The sequence below is a fragment of the Hemicordylus capensis genome, chromosome 4 (genome assembly GCF_027244095.1).
Source record: "Hemicordylus capensis ecotype Gifberg chromosome 4, rHemCap1.1.pri, whole genome shotgun sequence".
Taxonomy (NCBI): Eukaryota; Metazoa; Chordata; class Lepidosauria; order Squamata; family Cordylidae; genus Hemicordylus; species Hemicordylus capensis.
Genome location: NC_069660.1, coordinates 321,076,704 through 321,103,026, shown reverse-complemented (window position 1 = coordinate 321,103,026; position 26,323 = coordinate 321,076,704). Strand labels below are relative to the sequence as shown.

General features: G+C 55.8%; 1 protein-coding gene across 1 annotated transcript in view; it reads left to right on the top strand.

Annotated features, from left to right (window-relative positions):
- Nucleotides 1–23,878, top strand: part of LOC128323767 (uncharacterized) — a 61,414-nt gene extending 37,536 nt beyond the window's left edge. The window contains exons 10-30 of the mRNA XM_053247485.1: nucleotides 519–725; nucleotides 954–1,135; nucleotides 2,483–2,600; nucleotides 7,131–7,205; nucleotides 7,421–7,540; nucleotides 8,471–8,693; nucleotides 10,221–10,354; nucleotides 11,761–11,958; nucleotides 13,002–13,150; nucleotides 13,999–14,158; nucleotides 14,416–14,524; nucleotides 15,751–15,884; nucleotides 16,545–16,656; nucleotides 17,114–17,322; nucleotides 18,268–18,301; nucleotides 18,889–19,029; nucleotides 19,268–19,443; nucleotides 19,728–19,936; nucleotides 20,949–21,093; nucleotides 21,874–21,919; nucleotides 23,043–23,878. Coding sequence (XP_053103460.1) covers nucleotides 519–725; nucleotides 954–1,135; nucleotides 2,483–2,600; nucleotides 7,131–7,205; nucleotides 7,421–7,540; nucleotides 8,471–8,693; nucleotides 10,221–10,354; nucleotides 11,761–11,958; nucleotides 13,002–13,150; nucleotides 13,999–14,158; nucleotides 14,416–14,524; nucleotides 15,751–15,884; nucleotides 16,545–16,656; nucleotides 17,114–17,322; nucleotides 18,268–18,301; nucleotides 18,889–19,029; nucleotides 19,268–19,443; nucleotides 19,728–19,936; nucleotides 20,949–21,093; nucleotides 21,874–21,919; nucleotides 23,043–23,188 — 3,027 coding nt within the window. The 3' untranslated portion in view covers nucleotides 23,189–23,878. The remainder of the gene's footprint in view (nucleotides 1–518; nucleotides 726–953; nucleotides 1,136–2,482; nucleotides 2,601–7,130; nucleotides 7,206–7,420; nucleotides 7,541–8,470; nucleotides 8,694–10,220; nucleotides 10,355–11,760; nucleotides 11,959–13,001; nucleotides 13,151–13,998; nucleotides 14,159–14,415; nucleotides 14,525–15,750; nucleotides 15,885–16,544; nucleotides 16,657–17,113; nucleotides 17,323–18,267; nucleotides 18,302–18,888; nucleotides 19,030–19,267; nucleotides 19,444–19,727; nucleotides 19,937–20,948; nucleotides 21,094–21,873; nucleotides 21,920–23,042) is intronic.
- Nucleotides 23,879–26,323: the final 2,445 nt, after the last annotated feature.

The following is a 26,323-nucleotide window of genomic DNA, read 5'->3' as shown; positions in this document are numbered from 1 at the left end:
ATATGAATGGGAGACTTGATGTGTGAGAACTGCAAGATATTCCCCTCTGGGGGTGGAGCTGCTCTGGGAAGAGCAGAAGGTTCCAAGTTCCCTCCCTGGCGGCATCTCCAAGATGGGGCTGAGAGAGACTCCTGCCTGCAACCTTGGAGAAGCCATTGCCAGTCTGTGAAGACAATACTGAGCTAGATAGACCAATGCTCTGACTCAGTAGATGGCAGCTTCCTATGTTCCTGATCAGTATTCCCTCTAACAAGGATTCTCAGATGTTGTGGACTACAACTCCCAGAATCCCCAGCCTAAGGCCACTGCAGCTGGAGATGCTGGGAGTTGTAGTGAATAACATCTGGAAACCCCTAGTAGAGAGAACACTGCTTGTGATGTGTGGCAAGGTGGTTCGGGGTGGGGGGTGGGGGTAGGACGCAGCGACACAGGCCTGTGGGGCAAAGAGTTCCATGTGCAGCTTCGAACTCTTGAAGGGAACTATGAAAAAGAGTTCTGATCTTGGTTTTTCTTTCTAGGCCACAGACTTCCGTGCCAATATTGAGAGATTCATTGATTCTCGGACTGACAACTTGCGTGATATGAAAGGTGGAGAGTTTTGGCCCATTGTGAAGTGTGTCAGGATCCGTGTTGCTAAAGCGGAGGTCTTGAAGACTGGGGCCGTGCTGGTGGATTTGCCCGGAATCCGTGACTCCAACGCAGCCAGGGACCGGGCGGCCAGGGAGGTAGGGCAGCGCCTCTAGCTGGCTGGCTGGCTGGCTGGGGAGGGTGGGAGGGCTCTTTCTCCCCCCGCCCTGGGCTGGTCTCTGCGCCCTCTTCCTCATGGGCCTGTGCCTCTAACAGGACCCTGCTTGCACTGGTTGTGTCTGTGCACACAAGCATGGGGCGCTCTTTGTGCTGCTGCTGGCACGTGGCATTGTGTTTATGCCGCCACTGCTTTTCCTCCCTCGTAGTACTTGAAGGACTGCCATGCTGTGTGGATTGTCTCCAGCATCGCTCGGGCGGTGGATGACAAGACGGCCAAGGAGATGCTGAACGCGAACCTGCGGAGGCAGCTGCTGATGGACGGCCGCTACGGAAGCCTGGCCTTTGTTTGCACCCAGACGGACCGCTTCAACATCCTAGATCTAGTCCGGTAGCTTCACTTTGGGCCTGGTGGGGGGTTGGGGAGGGGTAGGGAGAGACCTGTGAAGCCTTTCGTTGCTCAAAAGACTGATGCCCCACTTCATGATCCAAAAGCAAGTCAAAGCAGCTGGCCCCACACTATGTGGATGGCATTAAAAACTGTGGGAACTGGCAGAGACAGAGAGATGACCACAGCAGCCCACAGTGGAACCGGCCCATATTTGGGAGGTCCCAAGCAAAGAGGAGGGGGGAGTCTTCAGCATCTGTCTGAGGGCTGGCAAGAGCGGTGGCTGTTGTTTCTCGGAGGGAAGGGAGTTTGGCAGCAGGGAGTGGCTACAGAGAAAGCTCCCTCTTGCGCTGATCTCAGCCATGCCTCTGGTGGGGCGACACAAAGAGCAGCCCTCCCCAAAAGATGGCACGGTCCTGGCAGATCCAGGTGGGAGGTGCTGGTCCTCCAGGTAGGGCTTGGAAGGCAAGAGCGGCTAGCTTGAACGGCACCCAGAAGCCTCTTGGTAAGCCATGCAGCTGGCAGGGCAAAACTATGGCATGCTCTGAGTGCAGCCATCACAACTCTCACTGCTGCATTTTGAACGAGGTGTCGCTTGCAGAACAACAGCCCTGCTGGATCAGGCCCAAGGAGGCCCATCTAGTCCAGCATCCTGTTTCACACAGTGGCCCATCAGATGCCACCGGAAGGAGTTGAGGACATGCCCTCTCTCCTGCTGTTACTCCCCTGAAACGTTGAGGCTGGAGGTGGCCTGTAGCCCTCCGACTAGTAGCCATTGATAGATCTCTCTTCCATGAAGTGATCCAAACTCCTCTTAAAGCCATCTGAAAGCTTCTGAAGAGTCTTCAAGGGTAGCCCAACACAGAGCACCTAACAGTTGTCTAACCATGAGGCAGCAAGGTCACTGTGGACAGGTCAGCCTGGGGGAGAAATGGCTGCAGCCGGCACACCAGCGGCAACTGAGAAAAGCTCCTTGCGCCTTGTCCGCCAGGCGGTCCTCTGTTAGCAGAACTGGGTCCAGGAACTCTCCGAAGCTACGTTCTCACGACAGCTTCCCTAAATTCCAAATTGATGTTGCAGGCCGCCACAATTTGCTGTGTCAATACAGAGTAGGGCCTGGGGCTCCCCGGCCAGCTAGACTTGGTATTTGGAAAGCATGGGGTTGACTCTGCGTATTTAACAACCACCGAGGCAGAGCTGAGCCACTCTGTTCCATTTGCCAAGCAGAAGAGGCCCTTTAGAGGCCGAGCAGAAAACAGCATTTGATAGCTGGGGACTCAGTCCTACCCCATGCATTTGGAAAGCTAGCTGCATGTGTCGCTTGTATTCAGCTTAGCCTGAACTTTGCAGGGACCTGGACCTGAGGGATAAGATCCAGCCCTTAGAAGATGAACTGGAAGAGCTGGATAAGCAGAAGTTGCAAGCCGAAGCGGAGAAGAAAGGCCTTTATGCCCACCTGCAGCAAGAGGTCTGTGAAGCCTCCCTCCCCACCCCTGCCCTCCCTCCCTCCCGTGGTGCCTCTTGCCTCTGCCTGCAGTGCCGTATTCCGTGTCTCTGGAATGGGGCTCTGCTGCTGTGGCGGCAGCCCTCTTGGGCCAGCCTCATGGTGGCTTTTCCCCTGCTTGCCCTGAGCCGGAGTATGAGGGGTCTCCAGATACTGGGGAAGGAGCAACCAGCCCTTCTGGAGCAGCCCTGCAGGGTTGGGACCCGCTGGCCGGCCGGCTTTTGCAGCACCACTGTGTGCAGTGTGCAGGCGCATCACTCTGAGCCTGGGGGAGCATGAGAGTCCTCCTGGTGGCCGATCCCAGCTTCCTGCTGTGCAAAGGCAGCGTCTGCGAGATGTGCTGGGGCCAGTTCTCAAGAAGGGAGGCTGTGGCTGAGACGCTGCATCTGGGAGATGGAAACCTCCAGAGTTCCTCCCAGGGAGGCCAAAGAGGCGAGGGTGTGATCCGATCTGTGCTCAGATGGCTGAGTGGCACAGGCGGGAGTTGGGGGGGGGCTGTGGCGTGGCAGGGCGTGGGGCATCTGCTGCTTTGAGGAAACTATTCCACAACTGCATGTACGCTGTACTTCATTATTGCTGCTTTTGTTAACATTAATTATAAGGAAGTGTTACATCGTTTTGCAACAAAAAACAGTTCTCCAAAGCAGAGTATATAGCAAAAGAGTAAAGGTAAAGTGTCCTGTCGAGTTGGTGTCGAGTCCTGGCACCCACAGAGCCCTGTGGTTTTTCTTTGGTAGAATACAGGAGGGGTTTGCCATTGCCATCTCCCACACAGTATGAGAAGATGCCTTTCAGCATCTTCCTATATTCCTGCTGCCCAATATAGGTGTTTCCCCATAGTCTGGGAAACATACCTGTGGGGATAAGAACAGCCTTGCTGAATTGGGCCCAAGGCCCATCTAGCCCAGCATCCGGTTTCACACATTGGCTGGCCCACCAGAGGCCACTGGAAGCCACAGGCAGGAGTGGAGGGTGTGTCCTCTCTCCTACTGTTACTCCCCTGCAACTGGTACTCGGAGGCATCCTGCCTCTACCTAAATAATTGGCCGCCTTGTGACAGTTGTTTGCTGGGCTTTTCATGAAGTAAAACCATAGAAGAAAACATACAACGTGGAAAGCTCACTGAAACAAAGAGGGACACTAAAATACAAAAACATACTTGAAAAGCCTGGGGACTTCACCTGGTGTCAAAAAGAACAAAGTGATGTTGGAAGACTACTCTCTACATAAGCAGTTTAGGGCTGAGAGCATAGTGAACAGAGATCGCAAACAGGACGTAGGAGTTTTGCGGCAAGTGTGAGAGATGGGTTTGTGACCCGCCTGTTGACCGCACGGTGACTTGCCTGCCTGGTGCGAAGGTTGCAGACATCACGCAGCATCTAGACAGGCTCCTAGGCAGTGCTGGGGAGGAGACAGCTGTCGTGGTGCACGTCGGCACCAACGATGTGGGGAAATGCAGTCGGGAGGTCCTGGAAGCCAAATTTAGGCTGATAGGTAGCGTATTGAAGTCCAGGATCCCCAAGGTAGCATTCTCAGAAATGCTACCTGTTCCACGCGCAAGTACAGTGAGACAGGCAGAGCTGAGGGTTTCAATGCATGGCTGAGACGTTGGTGCCGGGAGGAGGGGTTTGGATTTGTTAGGCACTGGGACACATTTTGGGGCAAGCAAGGCCTGTACAAAAGGGATGGGCTGCACTTGAACCAAGATGGAACCAGACTGCTGGCGCTTAAAATAAAAAAGGTTGCAGAGCAGCTTTTAAAATGACACCTGGGGAACAACCGACCGGAGCTGGGCAGTATCCCGTTTGGCAAAAGCCATCCTTTAAAGTGTGAGGCTGCAAAGAATTCAAATAAAACAGATGGGGAAGGAGCAGAACCGCATAAAGAGCAGACAGGATCCTGTGCCAGTAGGTCAAAGAGTCAAAAGAATAGCATACATCAGGGGAGAGATTCAGTGTATAGGTGCTTATACGCCAATGCCAGAAGCCTCCGAGCCAAGATGAGTGAGTTGGAGTGCTTGGTTGCTAACGCAGAAATAGATATAGTGGGCATAACAGAAACATGGTAGAACAGTGAGAACCAGTGGGACACTGTTATCCCTGGGTATAAACTCTATAGAAGGAACATGGAGGGGCGCCTTGGAGAAGGGGTAGCACTGTATGTTAAAGAAGGGATAGAATCTAACAAGCTAGAAAACCTAGGTGGACTGGAGTCCACAGAAACCCTGTGGGTGACTATACAAGGCCGAAAAGGGAACGTGCTACTGGAGACGTGCTATCGCCCTCCGGATCAAAACGCTGACAGTGACTGGGAGTTGGAAACTTAGCAGTCATGGGATAAGGGGACAAGTACATGTGTGGATTGCTAACTGATTGAAAGACAGGAAACAGAGGGTAGGTATAAATGGAGAGTTTTCGCAATGGAGGGAAGTAAGAAGTGGGGTCCCCCAGGGATCTGTACTGGGACCGGTGCTTTTTAATTTATTCATAAATGATCTAGAAGCAGGAGTAAGTAGCGATGTGACCAAATATGCAGATGATACCAAACTCTTTCACGTAGTGAAATCCAAAACGGATTGTGAGGAGCTCCAAAATGATCTCTCCAGACTGGGGGAGTGGGCGACAAAGTGGCAAATGCGCTTCAGTGTTGGCAAATGTAAAGTGATGCACATTGGGACAAAAAACCCCAACTTCAAGTATACTTTAGGAACATAGGAAGCTGCCATATACTGAGTCAGACCATTGGTCTATCTAGCTCAGTATTGTGTTCACAGACTGGCAGCGGCTTCTCCAAGGTTGCAGGCAGTAATCTCTCTTAGCCCTATCTTGGAGAAGCAAGGGAGGGAACTTGAAACCTTCTGCTCTTCCCAGAGCGGCTTCATCCCCTGAGGGGAAGATCTTGCAGTGCTCACACATCAAGTCTCCCATTCCTATGCAACCAGGGCAGACCCTGCTTAGCTATGGGGACAAGTCATGCTTGCTACCACAAGTCCAGCTCTCCTCTCCTTTGATGAGATCTGAGCTGTCAGTGACTGACCAGGAGAGGGATCTTGGGGTCATGGTGGACAGCTCGTTGAAAGTGTCGACTCAATATGCGGCAGCTGTGAAAAAGGCCAATTCAGTGCTAGGGATCATTAGAAAGGGGATTGAAAATAAAACGGCTAATATTATAATGCCCTTATACAAAACTATGGTGCGGCCACTCCTGGAGTACTGTGTACAATTCTGGTCACCACTTCTTAAAAAAGGACATTGTAGAACTGGAAAAGGTGCAGAAGAGGACAACCAAGATGATCAAGGGCCTGGAGCACCTTTCTTATGAGGCAAGACTACAACACCTGGGGCTTTTTAGTTTAGAAAAAAAGACGACTGTGGGGAGACATGATAGAGGTCTATAAAATCATGCATGGTATGGAGAAAGTGGAGAGAGAGAAATTCTCCCTCTCCCATAACACTAGAACCAGGGGTCATCCCATGAAATTGATTGCCGGGAAATCTAGGACCACCAAACGGAAGTACTTTTTCACACAACGCATAATCAACTTGTGGAATTCTTTGCCACAAGATGTGGTGACAGCCAACAACCTGGATGGCTTTAAGAAGGATTTGGATGACTTCATGGAGGGGAGGTCTATCAATGGCTACTAGTCAGAGGGTTGTGGGCCACCTCCAGCCTCAAGGGCAGGGTGCCTCTGGGTACCAGTTGCGGGGGAGTAACAGCAGGAGAGAGGGCACGCCCTCAACTCCTGTCTGTGGCTTCCAGCGGCATCTGGTGGGCCACTGTGTGAAACAGGAGGCTGGACTAGATGGGCCTTGGGCCTGATCCAGCAGGGCTGCCCTTATGTTCTTATGATGATGTCAGGTGAGACTAACTGGGGAGACTGTTCCATAAACATGGTGCCACCACCGAAAAGGCCCTCTCCCTAGTAGCTAGCCTCATGTCGTTTGGCAGGGGTACCTGGGGCAGGGCTTCTGAAGAAGATCTCAAGGTCCAGGTGGGGATATGCAGGCCAAGGTGCTTTTTCAGGTAACCTGGCCAAAAGCTGTCTAGGACCAAAGATTAAAACCATCACTTTGAATTGGCCCAGAAATGGATTGGGGGCCACTGAAGCTGATGTAGTACAGGCACCCACTCCTTAATCTTGCGGCCCTATTTTGGACCACCTGCAGTTTTCAGGGAGCTTTCAAAGGCCGCCCCAAGCACAAGACACTGCAGTGATCTAAGGGAGAGGCTACCAGAGCGTGCGCAACCAGCCAAGGTCTCTCTGTCCAGGTAAGCGCTCAGCTGACGTATCAGCCGAAGCTGATCCAAGGCGCTCCGAACCACAGAGGCCACTTGAGCCTTTCCGGTCAGTGCTGGATCAGTGAGCACCCCCAGGCTGCGAACCTGCCCCCTCCCCGGCCAGAAACCTCTTGTGGGAAGTCGGCTGCTTTCTGCTAAGGCGGCCAATAATGCTGTGGTGATGATCCTGCTGTGTGTCTTGTTGGGTTCCAGCAGGGACCAAGAGGCGATGCCGCAGACCCAGCCTGGCTGCACGAACAGCATGACTTCTTGGAGAAGGAGTTCAGGGTGAGTCTCCCTGCACCCCACCCCCCTCCCCCTGCCGGCTGCTCAGGCCTCTCCCTTCCAGTTGCCCCCAGCTTGGGACGTGAGCACCCTGTCCACAAGCAGCCAGGCGTCTTCCCAGCGGCGGCAGCAGCAGCTCGTCTCCTCGTTGTAAGAGGACCTGGCCTTCTCTTCTGGAGAAGAGCTCTGCAGGCTTCTTTTTTCCTTCCCTTTCATAGATCAGCGCCTTGCAGAGACAGAAAGATGCCAAGCTTCGTGCCATTAGTCTGATCTGCGTTCAGGCCCGGAATAGGTTTTCCAAGCGTCGGATTTCCATGGATTTCAATGCCGGCCTGGAGGTAGGGACCCTGCGGGGGGGGGGGTGCTGGAGCAGAGGAGCTGACGTCTTCTCCAGCCCTGCAAGCGGCGTCCACCACAGAGCCTGTGCTGCGTCCGGCCTGTGGCCCCGCCTGCCCTTGGGCCCAGAGAGGTGCCGTTCTGTCTCGGCCTGCCGTGGGGGCCCCTTTGTTCTGCCCCACTTCCCTCTGCAGGGCGTTGGGCGGTTTGGAGCTGACTTTGGAATGGCCAGAGAGTGTTTGTGCCCTGAGTGGGTGAGCCTACAGCTGTGAGGAGAGGCTCGTGCATCTGGGCCGGCTTGGTCCAGAGCGCCGAGGGCTGTAAGGGGAGACGGAAGTGGGGGGAGGTTGCAGAGGAGAGAGCGCTGTTTCTGCACAACACAGAACTCCCTCCTGGAGCCCACCACAGCTGCAGGACCTGGTGGGGGTGGATCCTGCCTTGCTAGAAGGCCGTGGACCCTTCACGGCCCCTCACAAGTCAACACAAAGCCAAAAACGCAGCAGTTACACAATTGCAACCGACTGAGAGAGCTGTACGAAAGCAGATGGAATGAAATGAGCAGCAGCAGCTCTGTTTAGAACTGCTCACGGGCGTAAACGGCTTTCATGGAGGAGGAGAGCCCAGTGGGACCTCTCTGGGTTAGATGGGGAGGGCTCTCTTTTCCCACCCCCACCCCCCGGTTTGGCTACCCCGGGCTAGCTGTGACAGGGCTCCTTGAATTGTGTCTGGGTTTGCTCTGCTGTGGCCAGCCTGCCCACGAGGAAAAGAGCTCCAAAGGCCCTCCAGCAGCCTTGCAGAAGAGTGCTGGGGTGGGCTGGCCTGTCCCTGCCCTGGACCTGGGTGTCCCGGCAGGATACGGCCAGCCCCGAGTGAGCGGCTAGTGGCAGAGTTTGCTCTGTGGAGGTATCATGGGGAGGGACTCTTGGTTCCAGGAAATGAGGAGAGCGGCGGCTTCCGAGTGTGAGGAGGAGGATGGCGAGGAAGACATGGAGGAAGGAGATGTTTCCAGTTTGGACTCGGGTGACCCTGGAGAAGCTGAGCCCCGGCGCCAGAAGCTCCAGGTCTTCACCGTCAGCTCTACAGAATATCTCAAACTTGGCGGGAAGCTGCTCCGAGATGGCCCACCGCAGGTCTTCCATGACACCAAGGACACAGGTACTTGCAGGTGACCTTGGCCCCGTGCTGCTCCCCGTGGCAGTGGCGGGGATGCAGGCGTAGAAGATGTGGCCGGAGGCAGGCGGTGCAGAGGAATGGCCCTCACACAGTGGCTGATGGGCACGGGCACTCTTTGTGGGGGGGCGAGAGGGCATTGGGCCCTGCTGCTGAGAGATCGGGTTGTGGAGGGGGCGGGCTTGGAAACTCCTCCCTCCACATGGGCAGGTTCTGTGGGGTTTTTGGAACTAGGATGTGAATGCAGACCCACCCCCCACCCCTGAAATCTTGAAAAAAGCTGCCAGCGTCTATACTTTGAGAGCTGCATTTTGCAACTTTAGTGCCTTAGAAAGAACTGATCAGCTCTAGATAGCGTTGCTGGTTGTGTGGTGTATTTTGCGTGCCTGTTCTTCCCAAAGAAGGGGAGGAGATCATCCTGTTCATGCAGTCTAATGTGGCCCATGGGCCAGTCTGGCTCTGGAGTTGGCTCTCTGTCACCGGGGAGAATCAGGTTCCATTAAACAATGGAACGCCATTGCATCACCGTCCTATTCCTCAAGACTCAGAAGGCAGCAGGAACACTAGTGAGAGAATTTTGAGCAAAATGACAAAAGATTAATTGCAATTTTGGGAGGAAAGACTCCTCCATCTCTCTCTCCTCCTTCATTCCCCCGGGAAGCCCTCCAGTACAGTTTTCCTCTTCATGCTGTCCACTGAAAATGTTTGCGGATGAGCCTTTTCTCTGTGCTGCACAGATCTGTGTGTCTGTCTCTTTCTGTTGGTGGGAATCCTCTGTCCTCTCTAGGGAGAAGGCCTTTTTGGTGGTGGCACTCTGTCTGTGGAATAGCCTTCCCAAGTGAGGCTCTCCCGGTGCCGTCACTTTTGTCTTTTTAGACACCAGGTGAACCTTTCTGTTCACTCTGGCTTTTTAAAATTGATTTTTGATCAGTTTTGCCTCTTGCGTTTTGTGTTGTGTATTGCTTATTTTTATTGGATGTTTTTAAATGTGCTATGAGCCTCCCAGAGAACAATTGTTATGGGGTGGCTAACAAATAATGTCTACTTTAATTACCTTTCCGAGCTCTTTTTCCAAATCGCTCTCCCCTTTTTGCCACACTTTGGCTTGTCTGCCTCTCCTCCCATCATCTCCCCAATTTCTTTGCTGTTCCTGGTTGTCAGCACACACACACACACACTCTTGTATAGGAAGGGAAACAAGGCCACCACCACCACCACCCCCGTCTGTGGTGATGCATGGCATAGCTTGGCCTCCCCTGAATTTTAACTAGCGGTGTTCTAGTCCCTGGTTCAGTTTTGGAAACCAGCCCCAAACTCACTGCTCCTGAATTCCTGCAGCCTCCTCTCTTCCTCCTTCCTCTGTGCTGTATTGAGCAGGAAGGGGATCGGTGCGGTGGTGGTGAGGGCATATCAAGGATCTAGCTCTCATGGGGATGCTTTGTAGCCACTTGGATTCCTATGGGAGTTGGAGAGGCACTGTTAATGCTCTTTCTGTCTGCATCGTCTATTCAGAAATCCCAGCTTTAAGGAAGTTTGCCATGGATACGGCTTTGAAGCACAGCATGGAGGCAACAGAGAAGGTCCTCCGGGATCTGGCTCGTGTGTTAAGCCAAATTGTGAATTATCTGACCAGCCAAAGGGCAGAGGTGAGCCATGGCCAATGTCTTCAGACAGGCTGCTTCCTGGTGTGAGGTGTTTAGCCACTGAATGCCCAAGAGTCGAGGGCAGCGTAAGTGCCCAGAAAGGAAGGACTGCAGAGACTTCAGTTGATCAACAACAACAAAATGTTTATATACTGCTTCTCAACAAATGTTTTCAAAGTGGTTTACATAGAGAGAACACACAAATAAATAAGATGGCTCCCTGTCCCCAAAGGGCTCACAATCTAAAAAAGAAACACAAGACCGCCACCCACAACAGCCACTGGAGGGGTGGATAGGGCCAGTTACTCTCCCCCTGCTAGATAAAGAGAATCACCACGTTAAAAAGGTGCCTCTTTGCCCAGTTAGCAGAGATTAAGTTCAAGGCCTGTCAGTATAAGGGAAGTTCTAGACTTAAAAGAGATACTGAGGTGGGTTTCTGCTAAATACTGTGTACTTCAGGGGACTGCTCCTATGGAGACTATAATAAATCAATCATAATGGGCAAAGTAGGTATTTTGTGCATATATACATTTGGAAGGAAAAGCCATCTTGAGGGTCCCGTTCCCCCCCCCCCCATTATTCTTGCCCCAGAAAGAGGGCATCAGTGTAGCCTGCAGGATGGTGGTCTCTCCAACGATGCCAGGTCCTCTAGTCTTTGTTGATTGTTCGTTAATTAGGGTAAAATGTTAATCTGCAACCTTTCAGATTTGGTGGGTTGATTGCAGAGAGGAATCTCTAAGGGGCTGAGCAAAAGGCCCCCAGGAGCAGCTTCTAGTCCCTCCCCTCAGGGTGGACCACGGCCAGCCCCAAGCCTGCAAGGTGGCCCCAAAGGGCCCTTGTGTTTTGCTTCTGTGTAGGGCCAACTTCGCTTTGTAGGCGATGCCATTCTGCTGCAGCCTGGTAGAGAGGTGCTCGGCCTTGGGGCTGGCTTGGTGCCTTTTGTCACTCGAGGCAGATGCAGTGTGCTCCCGCCCCACCTCCCCAGCCCTGGGCCCTGATGCCCCCTTGCTGGTCTCCTCTTCTGGGACGCATTCTGCCCACACCGCTGCTTGCTGTTGCAGGCACTGTGACTCCAGCGTCATCTGCCTGCCCGTCTGTTGGCTCATGGCTGCACACTGCAGTTCCAGCACCAGCTCGCTTGCTCTCTCCGGAGCACCAGGCTCATTTGCTTGGTCTCCTCCAACCCCCACCCTAACCCCAATCTGTGGGGTGTCCTGCCTGGCGACTGCCTCGTCTTCATTGAGGCACCAGCAGGCAGCCTTCCGAAGCCAGCAAGCTGTTAGTTTGTCATTGCTGCTGCCGGCAGCTTTTGTATTTAACACTCTTCTTGTAGATCACTTTGAGGTCACTGCTTGGTTAAGCACCGTGTTAAATAAACGGTAAAGTAACCACCTGCCTCTGCTCTGCAGGACAACTCTCAGCAGGCCCAGATCCAAGAGATGGTGCAGCAGGCCTTGCGGGACCTTCCCAGCCTCCTCCGGGGGCCTGTCGAGGGCAGCCTCCGCGATATCCAGTGTGCCTTTGACCTCCTCCTCGCCAGCCTGACCAAAGGCACAAACAAGGCCAAGGAGCTGTGTGAGATCGTAGCCCAGAGCTGGGGCTTGCCTGTAAGCCGCCTCCTTGCCTTCCTGCACACCTTTTGGTTCTCCACTGCCTGCCTGCTAATCTGTTCTGTCAGCCGGGAGGGAGGAGGGCGAGCTGGGATTGGCCAGGGTTCTAGTGTTGGGCTAGGACTGGGGAGACCCGGGTTCGATTCCCCTTCAGTCACGTGACTTGCTGAGTGTTGCTTCCCTCTTAGCCTAACCGACCACATAGGGTGGTTGCTTGTGAGGAGGAGAAGAGCCATATGTGCTGAGCTTCTTGGTGGAAGGGCTGGATGAAAATGTAACAATAACTCACCTAGTATGGGGTTCTAGAAAGTGTTCTCATGGGAAGAATCAGGTGTGGAGTGTTTTTCTGCTGCCATATTTGAAACATAGAGAATCCCCTGGCCCTTGGCAGCAATTGAACAGGGTGTGTGTGTGTACACACTCTCTAGAAACACTTTGGGGTCACTGGGATTAGCAGTTGGTACTCAAGAATCCAACGGGTTTTATTTCTTAAAAGCCTCCGTTTCAGGCTGGAATAAATTCCCCTTTTCAATCTAGTTCTCATCACCAAAATAAGTAAAGGATGGTGGATGTAAAAACCTCGGCCTCCACCACGTCACTTAGTGGCTTGATTCCAATCCGCAAGAGCCAGTCCAGGTAGCAAAGGGCACCCCCCACCAGGGGGTGCTCCCTTTGTGGCCCTCCCTGGTGTGAAAGTGAGCGGCACCTTCCCCATTCAGCAGGATTTGCCCAGCGGAATTCCCTGCTGGATTGTGCCCAAGACTCGGCTGCTCAGGCCTGGCCAGGCCTCATGCGGAAAGAGGTGGCACCCCCAGGGTGCCCACCTCTCTCTCCCCTCTTCTTACATGACTCCACCCACAAGTGGGATGCATTTGCTGGACAGACTTGGTCAGGCGTTTCCATTTGGGTATCCGATCCCCCCACCCTGTTGCGGTTTCCTGGGGCAGAGTCCTGGATCTCCCCTGCTCCAGAACCTCTTTGCCTGGCTCTGGGGCTGCATTGGGACCTCTCCTCTTCCCCTCTGGCTTCTCTCCTCACAGGTCCACGGCTACCCACACGCCACGTACCATGCTGTGTGCACGCGCCGTGGTGCCTACACCTCTCCACAATATGGGTGTGTGGATTTCAATGACTGTCTTGCACAGCCCATCTACAGCGCCATTTCTGTCACCTGGAATGAGGTCTTCAGGTACGCTGCTGGCATTGGGAAGCGCAAATCTGGGCGTGGCTGGCGCTCTGGCCTTCTGGCTCCATAGACATTGGCTGACGTGGCTGCAGAGAGCCCAAGGCCAGCGCCTGTGGCGTCTTGTTTTCCCAGAAGGTGCCACGTTTAGTTAGTACATGGCGGCGCTCTCACTCGCGCAAATTGGAAGCTGCCTTACACAGAGTCAGACCCTTGGTCCTTCTAGCTCAGTCTTGTCTTCACGGACTGGCAGCGGCTTCTCCCAGGTTGCAGGCAGGAGTCTCTCTCTGGCCTCTCTTGGAGATGCTGCCACAGAGGGAATTTGGGACCTTCGGCATGCAAGCTTGCAGGGGCTCTTCCCAGAGCGGACTCCCCATCCCCTGAGGGGAATCTCTGACAGTGCTCACACAGGTAGTATCCCGTTCAGCTGCACACCAGGCCAGACCCTGCTTAGCAAAGAGGGCTCCTCATGTTTGCTGCCACCAGAGCAGCTCTGCTCCTGAGCCACAGGTGCTCAGGGAACCCAGGGACTTCTCTTCCTTGGAGGTGTGGGATGGGGATGAAGACGCAGCTCAGTGGTGGGGCGTCGCTGGCATCCAGGAGCCCCCAGGCCCCCTCCCTGGTGGCAGCTCCAGGTAGGGCTGGGAAAGGCCCCCTCCGGCTTGAAAGGTTGGAGATCCGCTGCCGGTCAGTGTGGCGAACGCTCAGCGCGGTCTCCGTTGGTGCAAGGCGGCAGCTCCCTGTCTCGCTTGGCTGGACGCCTGCCTGTGAAAGGACTTCATGTTGGCAGCGTCGCCTTGTGAGGGGGCTGGATTGGGCCGCTGGAGCCACTGGGCCTCTCTCCTCCTTCCTAGCTCTAAGTTGGTGGACGCCACCCAGCACTTCACCAACGCCGTCCTGGACCAGTTGAGATCCTTTTTCAAGGAGCTCAAGAGGAAGCTGGGCAAGCAGAGCCGGGTGGCAGAAGCAGTCCATGCCGTTTACCGCCAGCAGATGGAAGCAGCCCACGCAAGGGTGAGGCCGCCGGGGCTGGGTGGGGAGGCACTGCTGCCTGCCTGGGCGGCCTCCCGTTCAGAATTGCACCTGGCTGGCTGCGGGGGGGGGGGGTGCCTGGGGGCAGGATCCGGAGGAAGGGCGGGGCGGGGGTCTCTTTAGGCCCCAAGCCAGCGTTTGGGAGGCCTTGCCTCTCTCTGCTGAGGGCTGAGCCCGTCTCCTCTCACATCTCTCCTGCTTCTTCTTCTTCTTCTTCTTCTTCTCCTCCTCCTCCTCAGTTACTCAACTTCACCCTGGACCAGATGGCCTACATTGGCCGCAGGCAGCGGACCATCTCCCGTCTCCTCACGCCAGAGATACAGGCTGGCATGGACCCGGCATATGCAGGTGGGGCCACGTGCGGGGGGGGGTCCTCTCCATTGATGGGCTGGGACCAGCCCCACCACAGGGCAAGGGGGCCAGCGGGCGCTGCGTGCTGCCGGGGAGCATGCCAGCCTCTCGGAATGGGGAGCTCCGCTGGGGGGTGCTCTCTGCCCCCCACCGGCTGCAGGCGGGCCTTGGTATCCTCTGCGCTGACTAGATCTCCAGGTGTTGCAGGAGGAAGGGCCAGTTCTGCTCTCCGGCGTGGTCTCGAACTTGGCTTGTGGCTTGTGGCCATGGGCTTCCTTCCTTCCCTCCAGTCCTTGGGATTACTGTACTTGGAACCTGGGCGGAGGAGAGCAGGATTGTCCCTGGGAGACCCCAATCCGCCCTCTGATTCTTCCAGCCGGGGGCGGTGGAACTCCCTGTCTAATTTGGCAGTGGCTGTGAGAGGAAGGGGGTGGGGGGAACCCCAAGATTACTGGGGGGTGAACCTCCAGGACAGGCCCCATAACGGGAATCGTGGAGTGGGGCTCTGGGCGGAGGGGCACATCTCTTCCTTTAGGCGAGGACACTTGTGGGAAAGTTGGATGCAAAAAAGCTGCCTGTGAGCAGGATCACCCCCGTGGCCCTAGAACTGTGGGTGGGTGTCCTGACTTCTGGAGGTGGATTGCCCTTTGCAAAGTGCTGAAAGCCTTTGATCCCGTCTGGGATTCTTCTGAGGGGCAGGGCGGGTGGGAAGTGGGTGGCCGGGGGACGACACACGATTTGGTTTCTCCGTGCTCATCCACGCATTCTCCAGGCGCCGTGAGGTTCTCCTCTCGCTTCATTCCGACGTTGGGGGCCTGCCCTGCCACCCTTTCTTACCCCCCTCCCCATGTGGGTGTCCAGTAGCAGCAGCTGATGTGGGCTTCCTGTCTTCAGGGGTGTGGCCCCCTGCTTTATCCAGGGGCGTGGATCACAAGATCGCTTAAATGAAACGGGACATGACTGACATCTCCTGTTAACGGGATGAAATTGGCTTTCACTGGTATCCTTAGTTAGTGTCAGGCAGCCCTCGAGCGCTGCCGGCATTGAGGTGAGAGGTGGCCCGCCAGCGGCTGACGGCTGGAAGGGGAAAGCGTTTGAGTTGAGCAAGGGGGGCTTGGCCACCTGAGCAGAGAACAGCCAGACACCCGAGTCACTAGCCCACCTCCTTGGTGCTGTGTGGGTGTGAGGAATGTGATGTGCCGGTGGGTGACCTGTCCCTGCAGCTTGTGGCCAGATGAAAGGCCCTGGCTATTTCCAGAGGATGAAGGAGACGATCGAGGGCCACGTCCACCAGGAGAAGGCAGCCATCTTTGATTCTGCCAGAGAGAAGTTGCGGGAGCAGCTGGACCTGCTCCAGGTGAGTCTGCACATCAGAGTGGAAAGTGACTGGATTGCGGGGTGGGGGTTCCTCCCCCCCCGCCACATGCCCCAAAGGCAGGGCCAGCTCCCCTCCTTGTCTCTTCTTCTTCTGGGAGGAGGAGGAGGAGGAGGAGAGCTGGTCTGGTGGCAGCAAGCAGGACTTGTCCCCATAGCTAAGCAGGGTCTGCCCTGGTTGCATATGAAAGGGAGACTAGAAGGGTGAGCAGAACTACAAGAGATTCCCCTCAGCAGGGGATGGAGCCGCTCTGGGAAGAGCAGCAGAAGGCCCCCAGTCCCCTCCGTGGCAGCGTCTTCAAGATGGGGCTGAGGGAGATTCCTGCCTGCAACCTTGGAGAAGCCGCTGCCAGTCTGTGCAGACAATGCTGAGCTAGATAGACTGATGGTCTGACTCGGAATAGGGCAGCTTCCTCTGTTCCTCTGAGGAGGAGGTGCTGCCCCCTTTCCCAGCTCCAGCAGGGCTTGCTCTGGCTCCTGGGGAAACCTGCTGCTGCTGCTGCTGCTGCTCTTTGAGCTGTTTAGTCTGGACAGTGCGAGGCTAGGCGAGGGGAAAGGGGAGCCAGGCCCAGCGGGGGCCACTGCCAGGGATGAGTGGCAAGTGCCATGTGGGCCACACAGCAGCCACGTGACTTCGTTCCAGCAATACATCCGTGGGAGCTTTCAGTCCTTGGTCCAGGAGCTGAGCAAGTCCCTGAAAATGCAGTTTGAGCCGATGCTGAGGCCTGTCCAGAAAAACGCCAGGATAATCCCAGGTAAGGCGTTTCTGCTGCTGCTGCTGGTGCCTCCCTTGGGGTCAGGAGAGGGGCAGGCAGAAGCAGATCTGGGGCACCTCAAAGGCCAGCAAGTGCTTGAAAGGGGGCATTTGGGTAGACTGGAGCCCACTCCATCAGAACGTGGTTGTGGTTGGGAAGCCAGGTGCGAAGGGGACCTAATTGTGCGTTCCTGGTAGTTGTGGGTGCGAGTCCTGTGGGTGGGCACAGCCCCTTCAGGGTACCCTGCTCTTGAGAGCATTGCCACTTGCCGTTGGCCCAGTTCTCTGCTTGGAGAAGATGAGCCTGGTCCCTGCTGCTGCTGCCTGTTGGTTGTGGGCAGGAACCGTTGGGAAACCTGTTTGCAGGGCGGCGGCTGAGTCTCTGCTTTCAGGAGCCTTTGGAAGCCTCTCTCTGGAGCTGTGGGAGGAATAATGTTGCTTCCTTCTTGTTGTTTCAGAATTAATGAGTATCTGTGCCAGAGTTGACAAGATTTGCAAGCGCTCTTGCGTGGAGTACGTCCTCCCCAGCCCCTCATCGCAGGCGGAGGGCAGTGGCCCTGCCGTGGGGAAGGAGCTGCCATGGAGCCGGGAGCCCTCGAGCTTCTCAGCAGCATCCGTGGACATCCGGGTTGGAGCGTTGCCTCTTCCTCACGTTGCAACCATCCAGGTTTAGTGAATTGTACTTGGGCGTCCCTGGACACCTTTGGAGGGTTGGATGGTGCTGGGGTCAGCATCTTCCCGCTAGAGCAGAGCTGCCCAACATTGGCCCTCTTGCAGAGGTTGGTCTACAACAACTCCCATAATCCCTGGCTATTGGCCACTGTGGCTGGGGATTGTGGGAGTTGTAGTCCAAAAACAGCGGGGCAAGTTGAGCAAGTTGAGTTTAGGAAAAAGACGACTGCAGGGAGACAGGATAGACATGATAAAATCATGCATGGTGTGGAGAGAGAGAAGTTCTTCTCCCTCTCTCACACTGCTAAAACCAGGGGTCATCCCATGAAACTGATGGCCAGGAAGTTTAGAAGGACAGGTAAGTTGTCTAGAACTTGCACCAGTTTTTTCAACACACACAACTTCCAATAAGCTTGGAAGGGGAGTGCAGAAGGGAGCGTCTGAAGAAGGTGAGGAAGGCGCTTCTGAAGGCAGGTTTTCTGGGTCCAGGGTTGCTTCCCTCCTGAGGCCTGGGTCTTATGCCACTAACTGAAAGTGGAAGGAAAACAGTGGCCCTAGGTGCCATGTAACAGGACCCTGGGTGATCCAGCAACGCCCTCCCCTGTAGCCCAGGTCCTTCTGAGCAAGCCCAGGAGGTGATTTTAGGCCAAGGTTCAGCAGAGGTCCCTTCAAGAGCAAACTGAAAGCGGCCTCCTTGCAGGTCCTGCTGGTTGGATTTGGGCCAGGTGGGGGATTTGGGCATGGTCCTGGTGTGCCTCCCAGGGCTTGGAGCCTCCCAGGGCTTGGGTGTGTCTTGCCTCCTAGCAAGGTCCTGGGCTGCCCTTGCCGTCCGTTTGCCCTCCATCCCCAGGATGTGCAGTTCACCCGTTTCTAACCAGTGTGTGTGTTCTGAGCATGGAATCTCTCTAATGGGAATCCCTCTGTTTGTGTGTTGTTCAAGGTATCCAGGCAGGACATCACTTTGACCCTGGCAGGTCAGTAATGCCTCACCCTCTGCTGCTGCTGCTGCTGCTCCAAGCGGCATTTTCTTCTCCCAGCTCCGCCCCCCACAGCCCTGTGGATGGGAGGGGTCCTCGCGCGCTGCTCTGCAAGCCAGTGTGGCTGTCTCTGAAACCATGACGAGAGACTGATGGCTGACTGGCTTTGGGGGCCGGGGGTGGTGGTGAAGTACTAGAACCGGAGTCAGTACAACTGAGTTCCCTCCAGAGGACCCCCATGCAAAGATGCAGGGCAAGGAGCATGGGGCTGGAGCACGTGCAGAGTGCCCCCCCCCAGGTATTGCATGTCAGCAGCGGGAGGCGGGGTAGGCCAAAGCTGCATTTGGAAGTTTGCCAAGGTCCCGGTTGCAGCATTCACACACACGCCCCTGAGGCACAAAATAATTGTCTAGTAGCTGAGGAAAATGGTGGTGTGTTGGCTGCATTTCTTCTGAAACAGGCTGGGTGTCTCTAATGTGTGGGTATAATTCCTTTTAGAAATGATCTGTGGGGTGCTTTCTGGGGGGCGGGCCACGCGCCGTCGGCCTCTTGTCACCCTGCTGCCTTTTCCTCCCCCCCGCCAGACGGCACTGCCGTGGCCCTGCTCCTGAGCGATGTTGCCCGCTGTGAGTCTTGCCTGCCTCTGGGCTGCCTGATCCTGCAGGTTTCCTCTCAAGCTCTTGGAGACCTTTGCTCTCGCTTGGGAGTCCCAGCATCCAGTGCAGGTGAGGGGCTGGGGCTGGGGCTGGGGCTGGTCCGCTGGCTGGCTGGCTGGCTTCCTTGACTCCCCCATCGGACACCCCTCCGGGCAAAGGCTTTGCCGTCTGCTTGAGAGCGTTGGTTGGAAGAGAGACGTGGGGGTATTGCAAATCGGTCAAGAAGAGTGGTGTGGCCTCCCCACCCCCCGCCCCTGTGCTGTGTTGTGTAACTTGTCGGAGGCAGGCTTTGGGTCCTCCTTTCTAGGCGTCTGCAGCCAAGAGTCGCTGGTGATCCTGGACAAGGCCCAAGACCAGCGGCTGGCTTCGGGGCTCCTGGGGTGCCTCTCGGCCAGTGGCAGGGAAGCCCCCGAGTGCCACCCGCTCAGCCTGCAACGAGGGAGGGAGAAGCTGGCGTCTCTCGGAGTCTCTTACACAGCCCAGGTGGGCCGCCTTCCTGCTCAGCCCCTGCTGCCCGCAACTGGGGTTCCAGACCCTCGAGGGCCCCCAGCCTCTGACTTGGAAAGTGGCTGTACTTCTGGGGTGCTGGGAAACTGGGGTCTGAAAGGGAGTGGGGGGCCTTGGCATGCAGGCAGGCCCACCGCTGGGGTGTGAGCAGCTGTCCTCGAGCCCAGTGGGATCCTCGCAGCATCAGAGGGAGCCCGATCCTGCCCAGGAAGGACACTGCAGGGCTGCTCACCCCACCGGCTGGCTCTCTGTCCCTGCAGCAGCCCCAGAAGAAGGGCGCTGAGAAGCCTCACCAGGCCCCACCAGCTGCTTCTGCGTCTCCGTGCCTGCCAGAGGCCCAGCGGGACGGGCCCCCGGAGGGCAAGAAGAGAGCAGGGGAGGCGCTCCAGCCACAGTGGGAGAAGAAGCCCAAGGGCCAGGCCTCGGGACACAAGGCAGGACGTGACCTTGCTGGGGACTCACTACTGAGGTGAGCTGCTGTGCTTCGGCGGCGGCCTCCCGAAGAGGAGGAGTCGTCGTCATCGTCCTCGTTCAGGAAGGGCGAGCTCTTCTCTCAGCAGCAAGCCTGGCTTGAGTTCCCCTCCCCTTCCTACGGCTTTGCAGAGCCCCTGCCTGGCCCGGGACAAGTGGAAGGCTTTCCCAGCCGTGACCTGCAGGGGCTGCTAGAAACAGAAGAAGCTGCCTTCGACGGAGCCAGACCTCTGGTCCATCTCGCTCAGTATTGTCTGCAAAGACTGGCAGCAGCTTCTCCAAGGTTGCAGGCAGGAATCTCACCCAGCCCTCTCTTGGAGCCTTCTGGCTGCCATCTTGAAGATGGGCTTCCCAGAGCGGCCCCATCCCCCAAGGGGGATATACTACAGTGCTCACACCTGTAGTCTCCCATTCAAATGCAAACCAGGGTGGGTCCTTCTTAGCAAAGGGGACCATTCCTGCTTACCACAAGGCCAGCTCTCCTCCCAGGGATGGAACCTGGGCCTCCTGCTTCCCTCTGTGCTGTGACCCTCCCTGCATCTGAAGGCTATCCTAGTGGCAAGCTGTTTCAAGGGTGGAAGGCACAAGGCGCTCGTGTCTGGGTCTCCTACTTAGTCCCATGCACACCGAGGCTCATGGGTGTCGCGTTCCCTTGGGCAGGTCCTTCAGTGGCCACTTGGTCCCTGTTTGGGGGGTTTCTCCCTTGCAAGCCCCTTATTTATCCCACCCCTCCTCTTCGAGAGCTCACTGCACTTGTGTGGGGCTCCCATTGGTGTCCTGATAAGGCCCACCACGGGATGTATGGGGCAGGCTGTCTTGTTGCCCTTTCTGGAAACAGCCGGAGGATTGTGATGGAAGTGGGACAGAATCTTGCGGCTTTGGCTCTAGAAATATGCATCCCTATGGATGGTGCTGGACGGAGGAGGAGCTGAACACCATCTTCTCTGTGTGATGTGGGTGGAAGGGGGTTCACGCCAGCCGCTGCCAAATCTCTCCTTGGCTTTCTTCAGCTCCAGCTGGGCTGCAGAAGCCCCGAAGATGCCCTCTGTGCCAGGCTGTGGGTCGCCACCGCCGCCTCCAACAACAAGTCAAGCCTGTGTCCCAAGGGGCGGCTGGTGGGAGCCGGATGTACTTCTGGGAGCACCTCGGCACCAGGTAAGTTGTTTGCTGAGGAATCCAGTGGGGGGCCGAGGCCTCTTCCTGGGAGTCGTGAGGCTTCTGGAGTGGACTGCCTGCTCCCAAGGGATGCTGCCCGCTTGACGGGGTCATCTGAGGGGGCTCTGCTCCGGGTGATCACCAAGTGATCCTTGCAAATTGGCCCCGTAAACAGACTGCTGTTCTTAAAGGCACCAGCTGAGCCTGCCCCCTTGTTGGCCACCCCTCCTTGGGGGTTACATCAGAGTAGGCTGGGCCCCAGCCCCCGGCCTCCTGCTCTCATTGGCTGGAGCAAGATTCCTTGGGGGACGCTCTGGAGTGCTTTAGCTTATCTTGGTAGCTTAAAACCAGATAGAAAGAAGAAGAAAAATAACAATTCCTCGCTGCCAGCAAACCCATACAAAACGCGAAGCCTCAGAGCGGGGGGCAGTGGAGAATTCCGTGGGCCAGTGCGTCTAGGGCTCTTCCTCGGGCAACCGATTGAGCGAGTTGTGGTTATGCTCTGAAAGAACTATGTCAGCTGCCGTGAGCCAGCATCCGATGACCATTTTTAAAATTTTAATGTGTTTTTATCTTCCATGATGATTTTATCTTTTTATGAATTTTAAATGTGTCGTGTTTTGTTTTTAATTCTGTACACTGCCTAGAGATTTCTATGCTAGGCGATATATAAATTCTAAGAAGAAGAAGAACAATGAAACACGTTGGGTCCAGAGCTATGCTCTTCCATCTCTTAGAAGCCTCACTAGCCGTGTCCTGTTTCTTGCTTGCTTTCCCCAGATGGCTGTGAAGCTGGATGGTGAGCCGTTTGCTTTTCCGGGCTCAGGTAAGGACATAAATGTGGCTCCTCTGCTGGAGTCGGGCAGACCAAGGTGGGCCCCCCTAACCCCATGTTCGGCCTCTGCGAAGCTCACCAGCGGGGTCAGATGGAGACCTGTTGCCTCTGAACGTGGAGGCCCCATAAGTAATATTATGAGGAGTGGCTGAGCAAGGTGCAGTCCTAGAGTGGGAGGGGCAAGCCATCTCTCCCCCCCCCGCCCCCCCACACCTAGTTCCTGGTCTTGCTCTCTTGTGCTGTTAAGGATTCTTAGGTTTCATGATGCTAGATGGTTTGTTTTTGTCATGCTTTACGTTCCGCCCCTTGGGGAAACAGGTGATCAGTACCTAATTTAATTGCACTCCAGAGTGGCTTGGGGAATGAGGAGTATCTTTATTATTAAAGACCCCAGATATCGGCCACACTGTTATGAGGCTGCTTAATTGTTTCCTGTGGCAAGAGAACTCACAGCTCCGTAGCAGAGCATCCACCGTGCAGGCCCACCCACCTTGCCTTCCATCCCCCCCTCCACCCCCACAGAATACTAGTCGGGGCAGGGGGGGGCAGGGGCGGTTAAAGGGGATTTTACAAAGAGGAGCCTGCATAAGGATGGTGGACAGAAAAGAGCAGCTGGGTACTCAGATTGGTAAACGTCTCTAGGATCTGCGGGCGCATCGGGCCAGACTTCTGAGACAAGGAATCCAACGCACACACCCTTGTTGGCCAGATGCTGGAGGCCTTCAGCTGGCCCTTCCATGGAGAGGGGATGCAGGGGCTGCTCTTCCTGTAGCCCCCGGCAAGCTGCAGTTCCAGAGCCTTAACAAGTGTCTGTAGGGCTTGGATGTGACCTAGACGAGGGTGGCTCCATAGCATCCTGTTGGTTGCTGTCAGTCCTGGTGGCCCGGAGAGCGAGCGCGCGCGCGCAAGAAAGGGGCATGTGGCCTGGCCTGCCCTGCCTTCCAGGTTTGGGCTCAGTCACTTCCCTTGGTCTCTTCTGACTCCAGAAGGCAGAGCAGGCAAGGTGGGGAAGGGGGACGAGAACGTGCCTGAGGGGTGCAGAGTGTGGGCCCAACGCCTGGGAAGTCCTCGGCGTACTGGCATCTTCTTCTTCTTCTTCTTCTCCCCATGGCAGGGGTTCTGCACGTCCGAACCAAAGAGGGGATCTGGAAGAAGCATCCAAACCTCAACCCTGAGGAGCAGCCCAGGAGTGTGAAGGCTGAGACGATGGAGACCGGCAGGGAGCCTCACCCTGCAGAGAGCTCCTGGGTGACCCACTGAGCTCTCCTTGTCTTGCCACCCGCTTTGGTGCCTCTTCGGGAGTGCGGGGGTAAAAGCCATGCCCTGTGGCCTGTCACTAGGGACTTTGGGGAGACCTGCCCTCCTCTTTCTGAAGGGCTCTGCCTCACTGGTCTAAGTGCATTTTGTGGGGACCCTTCTCCGTGCCAGGCCAGCCTCTTTGCTCCGGAGCGGCCCTGTGGTGGGTTTTTCCCGCTGGGCACCTTTTTGTGCCTCCAGAAGGCCCAAAGCACGCTTCCCTTCCTGACGCACTGGATGCTTTGCCGAGTCATTTTTTGTTGGCTACACTCTGCACCAGCTGGCCATGTGAGGGAGGCCACCTGCATGCTCCTGGCCAGCAGCCTGACCCAAAGGGGCCGGGTCATGGTGTGGAGTGCCCACCTGCTGAGGACACCTTCTCATCAGCAAGGTTTCCTTCCTGTGACTCTTCCCCCACCCCAGCGTTCGTTTAGTGCCTTAGTTTTGCTTTGGGGGAGAAAGGGGGCAGGATATCCTGGCCATTAGGTAGAGCTGTCGGTGAGCTGCTTGAACTCGGGGTGGGGGGCAGGGATGCCTCTTTGCTTGGCAGGCTTCCTTCTTGTAGCAGTGCTGACCTCACCCACCGTGCTTTATTTCTAGGATCCTGCCTGTGCCGCCTTGTGCTCAGGAAATAAAGTTTCTTATGCCTCCTAAGGACTCTGCTGCAGCAGCTTCACTGGGGCAGGAAATTCCCACTCGGTGTGGGCTTCAGCCACTGGATGCGCCAGGGGCACCAGGGAGGTGGAGGTGGAGGTGGGCGGGAGAGAGCTCTTGCGTGGCTGCTCTTCATTGGCCTCTTGCTCCTGATTGGACTTGGCTGGGATGCTCAGGATGCCCCCAGGTGGGGCTGAGGAAGTTGTTTACCAGTGCAAAGGTCTGTCTTGATTAGGAGGATGCTTTTAATCGGAGCTCGCTCTCCTCTGTCAAAGAGCATTTGGCATGGAGAGCATAATTACTGACTGGGGTTCAGGTTTGGGCCACTTTTTCAGTCGGTTGGGTTCCCTCCTGGTTTTCCTCCTTCCTCTCTGACCATTTGGGATGGGTTGGCCCAGGTGAGTGGATTCCTTCCCCTTGTAACTTTGGCACACACACTAAGGACTGCGCAGGAAGCAGTGGAAGGGAGATTAGAAACATCTTGGCTCTGTCTGTCTATCACGTTTGTATACTGCCCCAAATCTTCATCTCTGGGTAGTTTACAATAACATAGAACAGATTACAACTTAGACATGTAAAAAGCTGAAAAGGCTTTGGTGAAGAGGTGGGTTTTCAAGTGCTTTTAAAAATTGTCAGGGATGGGGAGGAGGGTGGTATCTCAGTAGAGAGCGCATTCCACAGTCTCTGGGCAGCAATCGGGCTGGCCCATCCCCCTGTGGCCACCAGCCCAGCTGGCAGCAACTGGAGACGGACCTCTCTCGATGACCTCAATGGGTGGTGAGGTTCATCATGAAGAAGATGTTCTCTTAAACATTTCCGGGGAGCTCTCTAGTGGGTCCATGACATCTTGTTTCTTGGGGCTCCTAAGAAAGGTCTGGCCATTGAATTTGCCTCTAGCTGTGGGGATCCAGATTTGATCTCCGCTATGTCCCTAGCACGGGGCAGCTCTTCTGAACCAGCAAGGATCCCTGCATTAAAGCCTGATGGTGTGGGAGAATTTCCATTGCTGCTGCAGCCTTCACTTCAGTGGCTGCCCCTGATTGGCCACACCTGTCTCCAGGGCAAGTCAGGGGTCTTGGCAGCTGAAGGCTCTGCACCCTTTTCAGTTTTAACCCAGGTTGCTCACAGGCTTGCTATCCACACTTCTAGCCAACAGCAGAGACAATTAGCCCAGGAACGAGGCTCCAGGGGCCTTGGGCCAGAGCTCTTGAACAGTCCAAGGCAAAGCACACGCATGTGTGAGGAACAGGGTTGGTTGAGACAAGAGGGTGGGAGCCAGGTAGACAAAGAACATTGTCCCTGGTGCACACTCTGCTAGCATAGATGATGTATGGCATGAAACAGGGCACGGACGTTGCAAACCAGTCTTTGGGTGCACCCCGTTGCTTCCTAGAGAGCAAAAGCAGCCCCCTGCTGCAGCGGGAATGCATTTGGATCCAACAAGTGTGCCAGGCTGAAGAACAGGCTGTCCGGCTGCCTCTGCAGGAAAGGCCTTGTGGGAGCCCAGCTCCAGGGGGCTGAGGGCCACAAGGGAAGCAGCTGGGTGGACTCCGAGGGACTGAAGGGTGGGAACCCAGGTCACACAAGAGAGGCACACTCTTTGCCCATCATCTACAGTTGTGCCGCTGAGCACACCGCAAACCTGGGCCGTGGGTGAGGGGCTCCTGAGCAAAGCCGGTGGAGAGGAGAGCCTGGCCGGTGGGGTCACCTTGACCAAGAGAAGAAGCCAAGGGCTTAGAACAGGCTTCCCCAAACTGCGGCCCGCCAGATGTTGCCTAACTACAATTCCCATCACCCCCAGCTACAATGTATTGTGGCTGGGATGATGGGGATTGTAGTTCAGCAACATCTGGAGGGCCGCAGTTTGGGGGAGCCTGGCTTAGAACGTTCTGTTTCTGCACACGTGTGGTTCCAGTAAGAGTTCTGTGGAGATTCAGGTGGAACTGGCTGTCATTTTGGTTGGTCTCAAGGAAAGCATCGGACTGCACCCAACCCTGTGACCCTGCCCAACCCATCTGGCCACACGCTGGGTGTGTGCGCACGCTCTTGCAATGAAGACTGGCCTGGTCATCAGAATGCAGGCAGTTCGGGAGGTGGCCCATCAACCCAGAGATGCACATGGGATGCTGAGTCCAGAACCAGCCGTGGCAGGGTGGCTCTGAGAACCAGTTGCAGGGGAGTAATGGCAGCAGAGAGGGCAGGCCCTCAACTCCTGCCTGTGGCTTCCAGCAGCATCTGGTGGGCCACTGTGCGAAACAGGATGCTGGATTAGATGGGCCTTCTTGGGCCTGATCCAGCAGGGCTGTTCTTACGAGGCTCTTGCCAGTGAATTCTCCATCTCCTCTGAGCTCATAGGTCCCTGCTGACGTTTTCCTCTGCAGCCCACCCAGTTGGGACACTGAAACTCTCTTGGATCCCAGCTATTAATAGCATTAGGATGACTCA